Source organism: Oryzias latipes, chromosome 9, assembly GCF_053564925.1.
Source record: "Oryzias latipes strain Hd-rR chromosome 9, Olatipes_Hd-rR_3.1".
NCBI classification, from domain to species: domain Eukaryota; kingdom Metazoa; phylum Chordata; class Actinopteri; order Beloniformes; family Adrianichthyidae; genus Oryzias; species Oryzias latipes.
The window spans coordinates 26,912,501-26,930,462 of record NC_136245.1 but is presented as its reverse complement, the minus strand read 5'-3'; the positions used below and the strand labels follow the sequence as shown (position 1 = coordinate 26,930,462).

Genomic DNA, 17,962 nt, shown 5'->3' with positions numbered 1-17,962 from the left:
ATGGATCAAAATACCGCTTTGGGTTTGTTTTTTGTGAGGAATTAACACTACAATAAACCTAAAAGCTAAAAAAAAGTGGATTTTTCATGACACAGGCCCTTTAACAAAATTTTGCAGAAAGTAGAAGAGGCTAGTAAAACTCTAAGAGTATCCTTAGTGTTTTCGTAGAACTTTAGATGACAAAGGGGAGTCAGAAAAAACACTGATCAGAGAAATAATTTAGCAAAGTGCCAAAGGATCCAGATGAGTCCAATTTCAAAATCTCTCCCTCATCATCTTTTGATCTACTGTAAAAGTTTTCCCACAGGTATTTCAATCATGATTATGCCGTTTTTAGCCAAAATAAAAAAATCTGTATTGTTTTTTAGGACATAGTTTCTGCAGAGTGGCAGAAAATCATCAGATATTGGCCTCTGAGTTGTGGGCGGGACTCTTGCAGAGCAAGCCCACCCCTTTCTTTCTCCTTGTCATTAATGAGAGCTCTCTGTTTATATGCTCTCTCGCTAGCTCCCAAACCCTCACACCCCCAAGCCATCATTAACGGTGTAACTAAAATGGCGAGCAAAATTGGGAGCTATCCAGCCGTACAATTTTGAGTCAGATGCCAGCTCAGACGAGGAAAATAAAAGACGTACAGGGATCTAGTCGTCTACAGATGGATGCATCAGAATGGAGTGGAGCAGGAAGCTTGTGGCCTGTCCACAGTAGTCTCTACGTCAAAACAACAAACATTTTTTCAAACAGCTTTTTTTCATCTGATCATAATTCCCAACAATTGGAATAAAGCAATACTCAGAAATGCAATAAATGTGTTTTGGGTGTTAAACACCCAAAACACTATTTTTATCAGAGTGGGTCTTTAAGTAAGCTTTAACCTGTTTTTTTTTTTTTTTTACTTCTTTCAAAGTTTGTAATGTGAAATTTTATCCATTATGTGTTTTGTTCATTTATAATAGATATCTAGACCTAAGCACTCTTGTCTTAAAGCAAAATCAACAAACCCAAAAACCAGAGGTGAAACTTGGGAGTCCTTCAAACAGAACATAGATCACTTTATCTCAGAAAAGCAGATGTTGCACTGCTCGCTCCTGAGAAGCAGAAAACAACTTTGGTCTTCACTTCTTGGCAGAGGAAGATGAGAAGTGTTGGCATTCTTCAGTGGATTCCAGTTCTAGTCTGCAGCTGTTTTTCAGTAAACTCACACAGAAAAAAAAGAGGTGCCCTTTAAAAATGTTATTGTCTTCTAAAATCATGTAAAAAATACGTTGGCTGGAGCAACTGTGGGGTTTTTATTCGTTTCTGTTTAAGTTACCTGCATGCAAGAAAATAAAATAAAAAAATAATTGTTACTACATCCAGATTTGTTTTTCTGATCTGGGCATGCTTGTTCCATTTTGCTTTTTTCATTTTTAAAACATGTGTAACCTCAAAAATGCTTAAGCTGGTACTTCCTTTTTTAAACGTGAGGGGGGGTGGAGCCACTCAGTCCAGTTCTTATACAGTCATTGTGTGGGATGCAGTGTGATCTAGGTTGATGAGTTTATGAACCCATAGAAAACGTATCATTTAAAAAAACTTCAGAAAATGGTTTCTCACCCATCTAGATTTCCTGTCTTAAACTCTGGACATATTAAAAATTCATTATAATTCAAAGTTTCTCACATTTTGATCAAATAAAGCTTGAGTTACTTTGCAAGATAAAGCTGCAAATTAATTTGTAAGTAATTTATAATATATAAGGGTGAGCTTAAATAGTTATTATAGTTTTCTTTTTTGTCATTGCTGTTTCAGCTCTGTGGTTAAGAATAGTTTTTTTTTTTCACTTTTGTTTTTTGCATGTTGGAAATAAATACATTTTAAAAACAAGAAATGTGTCTGCTTGTTGTGTAGGAATAAGTTAAAAAAAAAACTTCCGAAAGGATGTGGTGTGCATTCTTAATGACCTCTTCATCATTCCCAAAGTGTTAACGTACTTAAACAAAAGTCTGGTTTGCATCCTCGGCCACAGCATTCTTTCACCTAATTATTTCAAATGGTTCGGTAAGAGCTGGACTAGCTGGCTGAGCATCCTGAATCCCTCCGTCCCTGGACTTTGACAGCGAAGTCCCGGGCATGTATTTACTCTGACTCTATTGATCACCGAGCAGCCTGACAGGCCAAATCAAGAAAGTGCAGCGTTTGCTCAACACTGAACCTTTCCACATGCATCCTAGCAAACACAGATTTCTGCAACTGATGTCTGGCGTAGGATGTGATAACAAGTGTCAACATCATGTAGAGTCAAAACCTAAATCACATTTGTTAATATTTGATGGAAATCTGCACTATTTTAACATTAAATTTTTCATGCATAATTGTGCTTTTCTTAGCGCATATCTTAAATTAGATTATTAACTCACCGGATTTTGCTCGATCCCGGTCAAATAGAAAGGCAGACCCCGGAGTGGACAGCCAATCTAGTGAAGACATCATGAGCATGAGCAGAAGACCGGGGGAGAATACGTCAGCCATGATCCTGGAGGGACACAGGGGTGAATGAGAGAGAGGCCGAGACTCTGATTCCGTTCTACTGCATAAGTTCATTTTAAATACCCCCACCCCACCCCACCTGACTCCCTCCCTCTTTTACTCCTTTTCTTTCTAGCTATCATTCGAGCCCATATTGTGACTGCCATTTATTTTCAGCTTTGCAATTTGAAACCCAACACGAGACATGGGGATAATTAATTACCATCCAGCTTTGCTGTGCAGAGTAAGGCCACTATCATGCAGCACTTCATTTAAACAGGTAATAATTCAAGATATGTTGATCAATTTCCCATAATTTTAGAAAAGTTGTATCTTTTTATTAAGTGAAAATTAGTCTCACTTTAAAAATAATCTTCTCAAGATTTTGTTGTTATTTTTTTCCCCTTTAAATTTAAATTCTTAGAGCATCAGGTAACTAGGTGGAAATACTAAACTTGTTCAAAAGAGTGAATTATTCAGAATCAGTTTATTGTCGTTTGCACAGCTTTTACACTGACATACAGAAATTACTTTCCAGTACATGAAACTGGATCTGTCAGTATCTAAATAGTGACACAAATCAGTCAAAATCAAAGCCTAGTGTCGCTCTGGGCTGCTCCAGCAAACAAAAACATGTCAAATCAGCAAATTTGCCCAAACTTTTACACATGATTGTTTGAGTACAAATGCATTGCAATGATATGACAAATTACGAATACATCTGGCATGCTTGCATGAGCGATATGTGCCTGTTGAATGATTAGATTCTTTTTTTTGTCACCATGAAACCCTAATTTAAATATCCACTCCAAAAACAATCATATTTTTGGTGTTTTTAACATGATCCTGTGGGATTTTTCTCTCGATGGTGAACATAAATGAATAAAATTAAGTTCAAAATTGCATTGAGTATTTCTTTACTACTGCCGCTCTGCAGAAACTACAGTATGTCCTAGAAAATGACACATTTTTGGGGGATTTTGATGATTAGAATGGTTAATTATGTACCAATCACTTATTAATTTTATCCCTTTTGCTGAAGCTTCAAACGTATGCAAACTGCAATTCAGAAACATTTTGAAATGTTGTACATCTTCCTCCAGCTGTTTGCAGTTTGTCATGAGCTGTCATGACCTGGATGGATCCCCTCTTTAAATTCACACAATAATTAGATAGACACATCCAACAACTTTTTAAATATATTGCTAAAACAATGGAGCTTTTTAAGCAAATGTTCATTGTTTCTCTCACACAGTCACAGCTTCAAACAACCCAACTCCAAGCCCTGGTATTTAGGACTCTGGTTTATCCTAAACCAAATGATCTCCCCTGAGATTTGTTAAACAGCTTGTTAAGCAACCAAGATTGACTGGGCTTAGACACTTAGCCAAAGAAATGGTAGTTTAAGACTTTGAAACAGTTGAAACAGAAATGAAGAAGAATTTCAATTATTTTTTACAAACAATCTTGGTGTTTATGTAAAAAAAAACTTTAAAAATGGCCCATGAGAGTCAACTAGAAATAGACAGAGACTTCAGTAACGTAGCCATGATTCCCACACTAGTATATCTACGGTTGAAAAACTGTGAAGGAAGCAAAGTTTTATAAAACTGCTCAGTACAAATGAAAAAAAATGGATGAAAAACCGGCAAAAATGTTTGTTTTACTGTAATCTCCCAGGACATTTCAAGAAGAGCAACGACCTGCACTTGAATTATATTTTTAGAACAAAAATAGCACCAAGAACACATGACAATGAACTCAACATTGTCAATGTTCAATAGAAACTCATAATCTGTGTGAATCCAGTTAAAAAGGTCTGAGTCTATAGGTTATTCCTCCTAGTTTTGTTGCAAACCTAATTTTGTATCTATGGTTTTTACATTAGTATTGTTATTTTACAATATCAGACTTAAAGATTTATCCAAACTAGTTAACTGTTGTGTTCTTTCTAGTTTTCTTGATCTGAAACTCAGCTGCATATCCATTTTCTCTGCATGCGTCATCATCTTTAGAATGATGGAGCTGCTGCAGCCTAATCTAGCTTTCTGTGGAGATGAAAGGCAGGGTACATCCTGAACCGGTCACCAGTCCATGGCAGGGCCACACACAGAAACAAAAAAACACACCGAACAGCTATGTGCATTCGCACATACTCCAAGGAGAACTAAATTACACCAGTCTGTGCAGGGTATCTGATCCTCGGCTCGTTCTGTGACGGCAGGTTTTTAATTATCCCCAAAGTGAGAGTGGAAAACATATGGCGAGGCCTCCGTATGGCTAATGTCTGCAAAGGCTTACACTGAGACCTGAGGGCAGCTGATTCAGGTCATTTTAGAGGATAAATCCGAGGCTTCAGTCGCATCTACGACCGTCAAGGATTTTGTTCACACGTGAAAATATCAACAAAAGCATGACAAGGAAAACAGGTTAAGGCTGTGTTTCACACTGTCCTGCATGTTGTCACGATCAGACCTTCCAATGACAGACATTAAATCTCAGTGCGTCTCAGCAGAGAAGGGCAGAAAGGTTACCATGAGAACCAGGGTTGGAAAAAAATGGATTGCAGGAAAATATTTAATGTAGTACGATGAAGAACAGTAACTTAAATATTAAATATCAAAAATATAGGTGAAATATTCAAATAAAATCTACGGTCACCAACTGTTGACTTAAGTCAGAATTAGCCAGAAGCACGCATAGTCAAATATTTAAACAAAATACTATACTTTTAACATTTTTATTGCAACAAAGGAGCTAAACTCTACTCTAATATCAAATTTTTTGACAAATGTGTCTAATATTTGTCTAAATTCCGTTTTTTTTTTTTTTGCATGTTCTCTTTATACTAAATACAGTCAAGAAGCAGATCCCTGTTTTCTTTGCTCAATATTTTGAATGTTTCTGAAGTTAATCGAGTCTCAAAAATGGCAGTAATTTAAAACTTTGTCATTTTTAAACTCTAGAAATGTTGACCGGTTTTTTATTATTCCAAAAAAAATTAACTTCTATTCATGTTTTTAAAACTTTTCACTAATTTTATACCTATTTCAACTTAACCTTTAGTTTCTTCACATATATATTTTCCAGTCCCCCTTAGATTAATAAGCTGCAAAAACGTGTATATTTTAATCACTGAACACATACAGGATCTTGTGCAAAACAATATTTACCTGTTTCCCTAAGGTCCTTGTACAAACACGTGCAAACTCTCACTTGTCAATAAGATGGTGCCAGTGGATGAGTTCTACAAGTCCAACTTCTAAATATAGGCCCAACCTTGAGTCCACACCCTTAGCTATTTACAGCTGTGTCTCCACAAGTTTGCAAGGCAGCTTACAATCCTGCATGCAGAGTTTTCATTTCTCCCAACATTTTCCTGTTCTGAGCATCTTTTATGAAATTTAGCTCATCAAATTTTCTATTTCACACACTGCTTTATATTGTTTTATCTTACCGGAATTCCTAATCTTGCTAATTTTCTATCTATTGTGTTCAAGATGTCTATTTACTTGAACTTTATAACAAACCAAGAACACAATAATCCAGAAAATGCACAAAAACAAAAGAATGTCTTTTTTGGAAGAAAGAGTTATAGAGACGAAACACGATTGAAACGTTTGGCCTATGACATAAATATGTGCCCAGATGTCATTCAAGTCCAGGTCGTACAATGCAGGCAATTGTGGTTAAAGCTATGAAGCAGATCACTCACAAAAGCTCTATTCTCTAGCTGTCAGCTCCCCATCGTCTTCGGATCTCATCAACCCCTTTCGCTGTCTCTCAGTCTTTAGCCTCAAAACCTGTAATAAATCAATTTTCTCCTCGGGCTCAGGCAATGCAATCACAGTGATTAGAACATTTTTTTCCATCAGTTGGGAAACCAAAGCGAAGGAGGACAAAGCAGCTCCTTTCTCTCTACCTTGGCCTCGTTTTAATCCTGGAATGTCATCTCGATTTTGTGCACATTTGTCCCCCATTTCTCCTCCTCTCTTGACCAATGACGGTTTTCTGAGAATCACAGGAAGGAGCGCCAAGTCCCCAATCAGAATAGAGGGAGTCTCAGCTCAGGCCTCTCGGGGTCTTTGGCAGAAATGTGTGGTAACCCCTCCTCCCTGCCTCTACCTCTGGCCTACAGCGCACGCATGCATGCATGCAGCACACATTCACATGTTGACTTGGCACCTCAATGCCAGCAACATGCCTCTCCCATGTTTTCTTAAATATCTATTACCGTAATCCTGTGTGTTTGGGAGGAAGCTGACAATGAGGGGGAGGGAGCGGGGATTAAAGGGGAAAGGTTGGCAAGAGGAGAAGAAATAGAAAAGGTTAGAGAGTGAGAGGTCATCCAACACAGTTGCAGCTACTGCAGAGGCAACATGTGCACACACAGATGTGCCCAAAGCCACAATGCAAGTCCACGTTTAGTTTAAGGGTCCACAAAAAAATGTAGGAACATAAAGACTGTGAGGGATGTTAGCTGGAAGTCCCTGATTCCACATTTACCACGGTTTTCCACTACTAAATGAAGACTCTTACTTTAGATTTGATGTTTTGGGGTTTTTGCGTTTCCACTTTTTAAAAAAAAAACAAAAACATGCACACACAAAAACTAAAGAGAGAAAATTTGGTTAAAAAAAAAATCCCAAGAGGGCTACAGGCATCAGTGTCCAGAACCAGGAGTCGTCAACCAGAACCGGAGTCACACCATATCACCCAGAAAAACTTTATTTCAACTGGCGATCCTAACATATACAGTTTTTCCAGTTTCAAAGCTTTAATAAAAGTTTTTTTCTACAATTCTGAGCACTTTGGGTTATGGTTTGTATTAGGGTTGATGTAAGTTGCATAATTTCCGCTTCTGGCCGGTGATGTCAGGCGCCATCTAGTTTTCAGCCAGGTCCCTCTGAAACATCCTCTAAGATTGAGAAATCAATGTTTTATTTTGTTTTATTTGGGAGAAAAATGCTACATAGGATTAAAAGACAATTTAAATTGTGAGAAAACCACTAAATTTGACATAACAGAAAACAGGACGTAAAAAAAATATCTTTAAAACGCATAAATGTGCCATGTTTTAAGCTAGGGAAGGATTCAAATCTATCAAATTTTAGAAAACATTCAAAGGTTTTTATGGCTCAACCTGTAGGGTTTGATCTATTACACTATAAAAATGATGATTTCTTTAAATCGCTACAGTTTTTTTCTGCTGAGTGATCTGGTCACTAAGATGCAAGAGACATAGTTTTCTGGTTTAGATCAAAGCAGAACTGCAGAGAGATCAGCACCATCAAGTCAACCCATTGGGGTGGATAGGCTGACGGAAGAGAGGCTTCAGATGAAGACAGGAGAGTGAAATTTTTGTTTGAGTTTAACTTTATTCAAGTTTCATGTTTTTAGTGCAAGAAGGCTTTCACAATATAGTTTAAGACCTACTCCAATCACGAAAGTCGGGATTTTGGTATTTTTAACATGTTCTTGTAGCATTTTTCTGATGATGAAGGACATATATAAAGAAAAATTAAAATTGCATTTCTCAATATTTCTTTATTCAAATCCTTGTGAATCAGGAGCAGACCCAAAAATGCAGTTTGAAAAAGCTTGTAGTTGTGATTTTCAAACTACAATCCATGTGTATGATAATGTATTACTACCTTTGGCACACAAGAATGATTTTTTAATTTTTAAAAATTAATTACCTTTTTGAGTTCTTTTCCAACCCGGAAGTGAAACGACTTGATCTTTGTGGCACCGGCTTTCGCTTCGTGTGGGTGCCGGCCATTTTATGACGTCAGTCAGACTCAGCCTCGGCAGCATGTCTGCATCTCTTGAATAACTTGAATAACTGATAGCTAATGTGAATCTTAAATACTTTCTCAGTAAAAATGTGAAATCATAATTTAGTGAGAGGTATGCTTACTGGGTTAATTTGAGTGTAGGCCTGCACAATATACCGCAAATTTATCGTTATCGCAATATCCAGCTCTGCAATATCCATATCGCAAAAGACGGCGAATATCGCAATAAATCGCAAACCCAAAATGTGTTAAAACAATCTTCTAGCAGCTTGAAGCATTTAACGAATCAAATAAATCCTTTTATGCTTTGACCAATCAGATGGACGCCTTCCCATTGTTGACCAATCAGATGGAGGCCTATTATGTTAACCCTGGTCCTGAAGAGCCTCAACCCTGCCTGTTTTCCAGCTCTCCTTAACCAGCTTGCTGTTGATTGGCTGACTCAAGTGATTTCACATCCTGATTGACTGAACACACCTGATTTTGGTTATCATTATCGAGCAGTCTAGGGAGAATTGGAAAACAGACAGGGTTGAGGCTCTTGAGGACCAGGGTTAGCCACCCTGACGTTTGTCCCCCATGTCGATGAGGGTCATTTGGAGTATCATTTTTAAACTGTTGCAATGAAATGGGAATGATGTTTTTGTTTATTTTTCTATTTGTTTATTTACCGCAAATTTATCGTTATCGCAATATTGATCACTAATATCGCATATCGCAAGTTTTCCTCATATCGTGCAGCCCTATTTGAGTGTTAATAATATTGTTTTGAATATTATGGGAGTTTCTTCCATCCATCCATCTATTTCCTGAACCCACTGAACCCCCTTCGAGGTCATGGGGTTGCTGGAGCCAACCCAGCTACTGTTGGACAAAGGCGGGGTACACCCGGGACAGGTCGCCAGTCCATTAACCTATGATGCATGTCTTTGGACTGTGGGAGGAAACCGGAGTCCCCCCCAAAAAACCCACACATGCATGTATGAAAACTCTGCACAGAAAGGTCCCAGCCGGCATTTGAATCACAGCCTTCTCGCTGTGAGGCAAGAGTATGGGAGTTTCTTATTGTAAGAATTTGAACATTGTAAACGCGTGTGCTGTGGTCAATGCAAACCAACTAAACCTTGTTTAGTATAAAGGCACTGCAGAACATTAGGCTCAAAACTGCATTTGGGTGTTTTTATTCAAATCAATGTGAATCAGGAGCAGATGAAAAAAATGCCTTTTTGACAAAGAGCTAATTGGTGACGTAGAAAATCCACATGTGGATCACAAGCTCCCTCCTCTGAGCTCTAAGCAATGAGGAGGGCAAGGGTGGGGTGGCCACACTAAATCAAAAGATGATTGGAAAGGGATTTTAAGATGTGAAAACATAGCAGTGAATGGAGGCAGTGTGGGTTTAGTGAGTTGCCCAAAAACCCTTGGACATGAACCCTTGTTTGGCCGGGCGTATGACCACCAACTCTCTGATTGGCAGACGAACGCTCTCCCTCCTGAGCTGCAGCCAACCTCCGTTATTACGCAAGAATCGTATAAATAGATGCAATGGCTTCGACTTTTCCCCTTTCCTGACAGTCTATGTCTTGGAGTAAATGGACTACTTTAGAATGAGTCTTTATGTTCAATCAGATGCTGTTGAGGTTGAGGACTCGCTGACTGAACCACTCATCCAGGAGTCTTGACTTCGCAGCTGCCTCTATCAGGACCGCTGCATGTCTTTGCTGCATGCGTGAATATGAGCTTTGGCGGCTGCCCGCAGGCACGCATGTATTGCACACGTGTGTTTGTGCGTGCTCCTTGGCATGCAGATATGGCTACTGAATGGCTCTAATGTCTCCTCTTATTTCATAAGAGAGTGTGGAAAACTCCGAGTCAGCACACTGGCATAAGAGGAGACTCTGCTGGAAGTGGATCAGGTCACACATCTGCAAACACTGCTCCTGTCTGTGTGTGTGTGTAAGCCTGGAGAGGGAAACACTGCATGCAAACTGCTGCATATACACACATGCACAGAGTCCAATGCAAAGAACTGTGGTTAAAGCAGAAGTGTAAGTCCAGAAAAAACGGGAGAAGCAGCCAATCTGGAACCTGGTGGGTTTGCAGCAGCCTGAGCTGTGACACAGAAATGCCGTCTGTAAGTGATGCTCAAAGGAAAAGTTTTTTTAAAACTCTAAATACAAGACTTTTTAATAATTCAAACCTGAAAGAAACACTTTTTCAAGCAAAAAAGTTTTTTTTTACTTCCATCCTCTAGGATGAAAGTAAAATGAAGTCATCTGGATTTAAACTGTTACGTGTTTAAATGATTTTAAAGCTCCTAAAGAAAAATCCAATCCACCCACTTTTTCTTTTGGACTGAAAATCTATTTCATTTCTCTTGCTCCGGAGCTGCACACATCCTGACAACCTGACTGTGTTTGTTTGTAAAACCTATTGGGTTACAGAGAGCTGTTGAGCTTTCACACAACACAGAACAGATGATTTTGGTGGAGTGTTCACAAGCAGAAACACTGATGGATCTCCAAAAACACAACACTATTCATTTAAAAAAAAAAGAAACATCTACTTACCACGTTAATAGTGCTGCAAAACTATTACGATGTGTTTTTCTTTTACTTTTCTCTGCAGTAATCAAATCTGTTTTGTATAAAACTGTAAAAAATGACTAAAAAGTCCAAACTTTTACATATTTTCCAATAAGAAAACACTTCAACCCAAATGTTTCAGAGTAATTATTTTTATATAATATTAATCTGTTCTTGAAGTGTTCAAGTTTGACTCTATAAGATGCGCATTGAATGTGTTGAAAATCAATTTGATAGTTCTAAAGTTGACATGCAACCTTTATTTTTCTTCAAATAGGAAGATTAAAACAAAGTTGGAAGGGATGATCCTGCTGCTATTGAAGCATCTCTTCATTTTCATGTTTTTACTCTTACATTATCATAATATGTGCGGTAGAATGTTTACGCACAAAGATCTGCTGAAAAAACCCCATAATCCACTGAATTCAGATTAAAATCTGTTTCTTAGGAGGAAAATACAGATTTTTCAGAGAAAATATGCCATGTTTGGAGCGAGGAGAGCATGAAAACTCTGCAGTGAGTGAGCAGTATGGATGTGTGGGCTGGGGGGAAAAAGCGCAGCATTTTTACCATAAGTTTCGACACGATCGCTTGCGCTTAGATGAAAAAGACGCACCAAACTTTTGGAAAACACGCAAAAACTTACCGCTTTAAAAGTCTGGAGCCGTTGAGGAGTGCAGGGGGACTTTTTCAGAAGTTGGTCATCCACTGGTCCAGCGCCAGCCCCCGGCGGTTCCGCGGCTTCGCTCAGGCTGCTCGGCCCGAACAGGAGCTCAGCGCTCGAACCTTTCACATCCCAAAGTCTCCCGGAGATGCGTGTGCGTTCCCGATCAGGACTCTGGGGCTTCTTATCCGCTCATCGCTTCGCCTTGTTTAAAGAGACACACGTTCGACGAGGCAGAGGAAGAACCTGCTTTTCTTTTGTGGCGGCGGTGAAGCGCCCTCATCCGCCGACAATCCGGGTCTGCTCCGAGTCCGAGAGGAGCACGCAGGGGGACAGCCGGCGAGGGAGTGGGGGGCCAAAACTCCAAAATAAAATCCCCCCTGCTGCTGCTGCAAGCTGCCAGGAGAAACTTCAACTTTCACACTAAAATAGACACTTTAGTGGGTCTTGACAAAACAAAAACTAATAAAAGAATATTTTTTAAGTTAACACACAAATAAAAATCCAAATTCTTGCCACTTTTCCAAATTTTCATCAAGTAAGCAAAAAAGAAAATCTCCAAATGGGGTAACAAATTTGATTTTACCAAGATTTCTTGTTTTGAGGAAAATAAAAGGCAGTCAGACATGTTTTCTCAAACAGAAAAACTAAGATGATTTTTCTTACAAGACAGAAAATAAGACTCTTTTTCAACAAAACAATGTCTTTTGCCTTCTTAAGATTCTGTTTTTGCAGCGCAATCATTGACAAATGGAAGTTTTTTATTTGTGTCCTTATATCTACAAGTTTATTTTTGAGATTTGAGATATGCTAATACTTAAAACAGGATCAATAGTATACAAACCCATAAAATGGTAATAACACTATAAAATATGTTATAAGGGAGCAAGGAGAAACTTAGGTCAGCCCCTTAATAAAAGCTCTATAGTTATACTACTAAGATGTCTATGAAATAATACAAAATACAAAATAATATGATAAATTGTTACAATGTAACAATCATAACAGCCTTGGTCCTCATAATTGTCTTTATACATACTACTGTAGTCTTCATCAAATATTCTTGCATATACCTTACGCTTGGAACTGTTTTTAACATTTTTACATTGTTTTTGTTCAAACTCCAGACTATTCCAAACTTTTATTGCCCTCAAAGGAATAAAAATCTGTTTCAGTTTTTGCTCAAATGAACTCAACCTCAGTCGATCAAACACCATAGAAATCTCTCTGAATAACCAAAGCTTTCTTTCCTCCTGTAGATTAAATGCACTGAGAGTTTAGGAGTTTTCCCTTCAGAATGCTGCAGCCTGTGTGGCCTCACGTGGAGGGTCCAGGTGTGACAGCATGAGAGGCATGACCACAGTTGCAGCATTACCCCTGACCCAAAAGCCTTCAGTTCAGATAGACATACCTCCCAAACACGTGAACAAAGCACACATACCCCCCACCACACACACACACACATACACATACACATTTATGCTGCCATGCTGTTTGCTGCACCTTTTCAGCACAACCTCTGTGCATAAGCCATTGTTTATTTAGTCCATATTCGACTTTGCAGTCAATCAATTTAAGCCAAAACATCCATCAATGTGAACAAAAAAATCAATGTTTTTATTAAGACTGCAGGGCCTGAGGTAGTCTATCATATGTGTATCCTGCACTCATTTAGAGTACCCCGGCTCCATGAGATCTGATGTCATTTGTTATACCAATTGAGTTGCTCGGCCTCGGATATTTCAAACATGTCTAATGGCACTTAGCCTTGCATATATGTTCATAATGAAGGTCAAGAAAACTGACTGAACGAAGTGAAAAAAACTAAAAATACAAGAAAAACAGGGTAATTTAAAGACAGAGAAAAACTGGGGGCGATTAGTGGATTTTTGTTTCCTACAGCACAGATGTTGATATTTAATCGGGAAAAGCGCTCTCCTGTTTGCCTTAACAAACTTCGTAAGTAACGTTTCGCCTTTTCTAATTCATCCAGCTGCAACAGTGTGCCCATTAACATTCAAGAAGACGCCCATCTGATACAACATTCAAACAGTGTTCAGGGTTATACCATCTATTTATTTTCGCTCAATGGCATAACTTTTAGATGGAAAAAAAAGCAAAAATGTGTAAGAAACTTTAGAGACAAGCAGCTCCAATCCTCCAAGGGGCTTATTTGTTATTGACTTCCTGGCATATGCTGATATGTGATAGCTGAGCTATGCCTGTGGACCACACTAAAGCCTTTGTGAATGCTCTGGAAGACTGGAGCTGCATTTCTTTCCACTGTGTTCACATGGGATGTTGGTTCAGGATGCTGTGGTGCTGGTCAATACCTTACCTATCAAAGTTATCTTGACTTTAAATACTTCCGGTGGTTTTAGAACTCATTTTTATTCCGACTACACTTTCAGAAGTGAAGTTTCACATTACATCACATGACGTCACACCGATTCTTCTATCACACATGTCCGTGAAAAGTATTCGCTCATCAATGATTTAGGTGTTCCAATCCCTTTCACAGGTCTGTAAAATCACACAGACTGTTCAACAAACATTCAGTTTGTTGGATTCTTGTGAAAGAATGAGCTCCTCTCAAGAGCTCAGAAAATTCCGGCAAGAAATCGTGATAAGATATCTTCCGAACAGATTTGCCGGTCGTAAAATGTTCTGCAGGTTGAATTGCACTTTGAGGCGTTTTCAGTTGTGAGCTGGCACTTCAAAAAGAAACTGAATGGAATTGTCAGTAGTGTTGTAAACAAGTAAAGGGAATTTGGTCAAAAGTAGGAAGCTTAAATTGACACAACAGGGTTAGAGGGTCCTCTCAAGTCTTGTTTTACCAGTCCAATACATGTCCAATTCAAGTCTGCAGTCTTAGGCTGTAATTTCAAGTAAAGTCTATAGTCGTAAAACTTTTAATTAAAATGAATATTTTATCGTCACAAATTGTCATTAAACTACTTTTTAACAGCTTAGGAAGACAGGACAACAAACAGGTAAAATTTCTGGATTCCTAAAGCAAAAGCTTTATAAGGAAAGCTTTCGTTTTTAGAGTTGACGGTGATGTTCCACAGATGAAAAAAGAATAAACTAATGAAGATTGTTCACAAGTCCTAGACCTCAAGTCTCAAGTCAAGTCTGAAATCCTCGAGGTTCAGTCTCAACTTGGGGTCTTAACTCCATGTCCCAATTTGTGGCAAATGCCATTGCACGTACAGCACAGAACTCAACAACTTTTTGCAGAGTCAAGCACCACAGACCTTCAAACTTTTTCAGCTTATCTTAAGAACAGCTTCAGCACATGGGTGTCCATGACCAAGCAGCTGCATTCGAGCTTCCATACATCAGTCAGTGCAATGCAAGGCATTGGATAAAATGACATGAAACACACCACCATGGGGCTTTGGAGCAGTGGAGACACGTTCTCTAGAGTGACATGGTTCACACTTCTAAATCTGGTAATCTCAGTAAGGTCGGTTAAGAGAACAGTGCTTTTCTGACTGCACTGTGCAAAGAGTAAAGCTTGTGGAGTGGGTATTAAGGTGTGGGGTTGTTTTTAGGAGCTGAGTTTGAGCTTTAGAGATGAAACGATTCATTAAGAAAATTCCATTCTTGTATCTTTGAGGGCACAGTTTGGGATGACCTTCACCTGTTCCAACGTCACTCCACCCCAGCACATACAGAAAGTTCATGAAGACATGGACAAGTGAGTTTGGTGTGAAACAACGTGATTGGCCTTCAACCAGTCCTGACCATGATCCGATAGAGTGATAAATTAGAGCAAAGACTTGTATTCAAGCGCTTGTGTCCAACTTGTCTTGGCTGTGGAAATCCAGCGGAGCTGTGACGAGACATGACAGAAAATACAGCCAATGGAACACAACCCCCTAATGTACCCGCATGTGTGTTTGCCCTGCCTGGGTACAAACAGTTTATAAGACATGCCAAAGATGGCGCGCAATCAACCCCCTGTGATCTGTGAACGGGCCTTTGAACTATAGCTAAACGGGGGCATTTCAGGGACATATTAAGTGTGATGGTATCAACATAAACAGTCAGTCAGTAAGCCTTGACTCCTCATATTCAATATGCAATAAAGAACTATCTTTTTTTAAATAATTTTTGAGTGACAGGCAGCAAATGGGATCAGTAAAAGCAGAATCCTAATTTTACCAAGATTTGGTTTTCCTTATCAAACTAGTTGCCAGGCAGTGACTAGTTCAAACATAAACAGAAACCATAGGTGGAAATTAATGTCTTTGCATCATTATTTGTCATATTTTTACTGGATCCTCAAAGAATAAAATACTTATTAATGTGAATTTTACTTTCTTAATTGATCATTAACAAATATTCTGAATAGCTGCACATGGAACTAATTCCAAGTCAGATTACAAAAGAGGAATTCCACACACGTCGTACTCATGTTTTCATAGAAACAGCTTACAGAAGCTGCGGAGATGACAGAAGTGAAGAAAAGCGACATATATTGTTGTTTAAGTGTCAATATATTGTAGAAACCAGATCTATGCAGAAAACAAACAATAGCAGAACATGTGTGGCAAAGTTTTTTATGATTTCTCAGCCTTATCTTTCATTGGCTGAAGCCATTCCTGTTGAACTCGGTCATATTTACCTTCTCAGTTCTTATCAGTGTAACAAGCCCACCGCCGAAGGCATCTTTAAGAAACAGAGATTAGACTAAAACAAGAGTACAGTATGTCATACTCATGCCATTACTCTGTTACTTTATTTAAAATACATGAGCATGTACACCTGCAGATGAGTTATCAAATATGATTTGGTTATAAACCGCCTAGCGGTTATGCTTAAGGCGGGAGAAGTCACAGCCCTATTTGCCATAATTGTTTTTTTCAATTTGTCCTCGTCCAATCTTTTCTTTTTTCCACATAACAAAGGTCTGCCCTTTGCATCAACCCCTCCAGCTCACCTGTAATGTGTTTAGCGTCGTTTCAAATTGACATTTCAAACGGACTTGGGCCTTTTCTCGCCTTTTTGATTTGAAGAAAAAAAGAGACGATGACCACAACACTTAGACCTGACCTTTAACCTTTGAATGAATTGATTTATGCTGCGAGGGAATCCTTTAAATCTCCATCAATACAATGTGTTCCAGGATTTTAAATAGAGAACAAGGCCCCTCAATATATCTGGATCAGGGAAATGCGAGCTAATAAACAACAGCCCACAGTGTCTTTAAGTCCATTTCATCAGAGATGTGCCGATAAGCTCAAAGGGATTCACATACATTTAAACACTTATCCCTAATCTGCCATATGTAGGACAGCAGGAGGTTAGAGCACAGACAAAGTGAAGTGGAGAGGAAATTGAAGTGAATTAGTAAGATTGCATGGAGTGAACAGGATTTACAGAGTATCAGCGTGAAAGCCCCACCATGTGCAAAACAACACAATTAGGAGGGACGCTTAGCTTAATCAGTGAATGCATCATGCAAATGAAGGTGTTTTTGTCCACCCAAACCTTCTCTCATCCTGTCTGTTATCACGGAATACAAATCAGGGATTTAACTTTAGTGAAAGGAGAGCAACGAAGAAGCAGCGTGGAGACAGAGGTGTGAAAAGAAAAACGGCGTGCTGTGCTTGGAGACCGACTCATCAGATTAATAACAACTACTTTCTTCTCATATTTTATCTGATCCAATTCTCCAACTTGTTACACAAACAAAAAGCATGAATGAGTCCTAATCAGTAAAGAATATAATAGTTACAAAAGCAGCAACAGCTGCTGCAGAGAGTGAGATGCACAAGGAGCGATGCTTTTTGTGCTTCCACAGAAGCAAACTGAAATCCAATTTCCAAAGAGATTATTTAATTTAGTGAGCAAAGTTTAAAACAGCAGCATAGTTTTTTTTGTTTTGCATATTAACAGAAATAACTGAATGATTAACACCAGTCAAAGCTGGAATCAAAACCCAAGGAGTTTTTGTCTTTCGTCTGGACAAAAACATTGAAAGGAATTAACATAGGTAGTAAGTAATAACTGTGTAAAAAAAAAAAAAAATTAAATAAACACAGTAGGAGTGAGATTATGAGATTATATTAGTTTGTTTCCTCCCACCCCCTTTCAACCAATTAATATATTTTGTATGTCTTCTAAAATCTGATTAATTTTGATTGCATTAAACTCTTTGTTAAATCTATTTTTTTTTACAAATGCAGGCTGAGTCTTTTTTCTATCTAAGTTTTGCTAAATGTTTATTCTGCTCTCATTGGACACTTTGATTAAACACACCAAAGTGCAGCACAGCTGTTCAATCTTTATCAAGCTGTTGTATTCCAACCACTACATGTGTTTTCTTCAAGAGGATGTCATAAAGTGGAAAAGAATCATAATTTATTAAGCATTTACGTCCAAGCCTTAGATGGACA

The 17,962-nt window shown here is 38.5% G+C and overlaps 1 protein-coding gene across 2 annotated transcripts in view; it reads right to left on the bottom strand.

Annotated features, from left to right (window-relative positions):
- The window catches only part of ghra (growth hormone receptor a), a 31,454-nt gene extending 19,550 nt beyond the window's left edge, over positions 1 to 11,904 (bottom strand). The window contains exons 1-2 of one of the 2 annotated variants that reach the window (XM_011478846.4): positions 11,538 to 11,904; positions 2,400 to 2,515 (exon numbers count right to left, since the gene is read on the bottom strand). In XM_011478846.4, the coding sequence (XP_011477148.1) occupies positions 2,400 to 2,511 (112 nt within the window). In that variant the 5' untranslated portion in view covers positions 2,512 to 2,515; positions 11,538 to 11,904. 2 annotated transcript variants of the gene reach the window in all.
- Between the last annotated feature and the right edge of the window lie 6,058 nt (positions 11,905 to 17,962).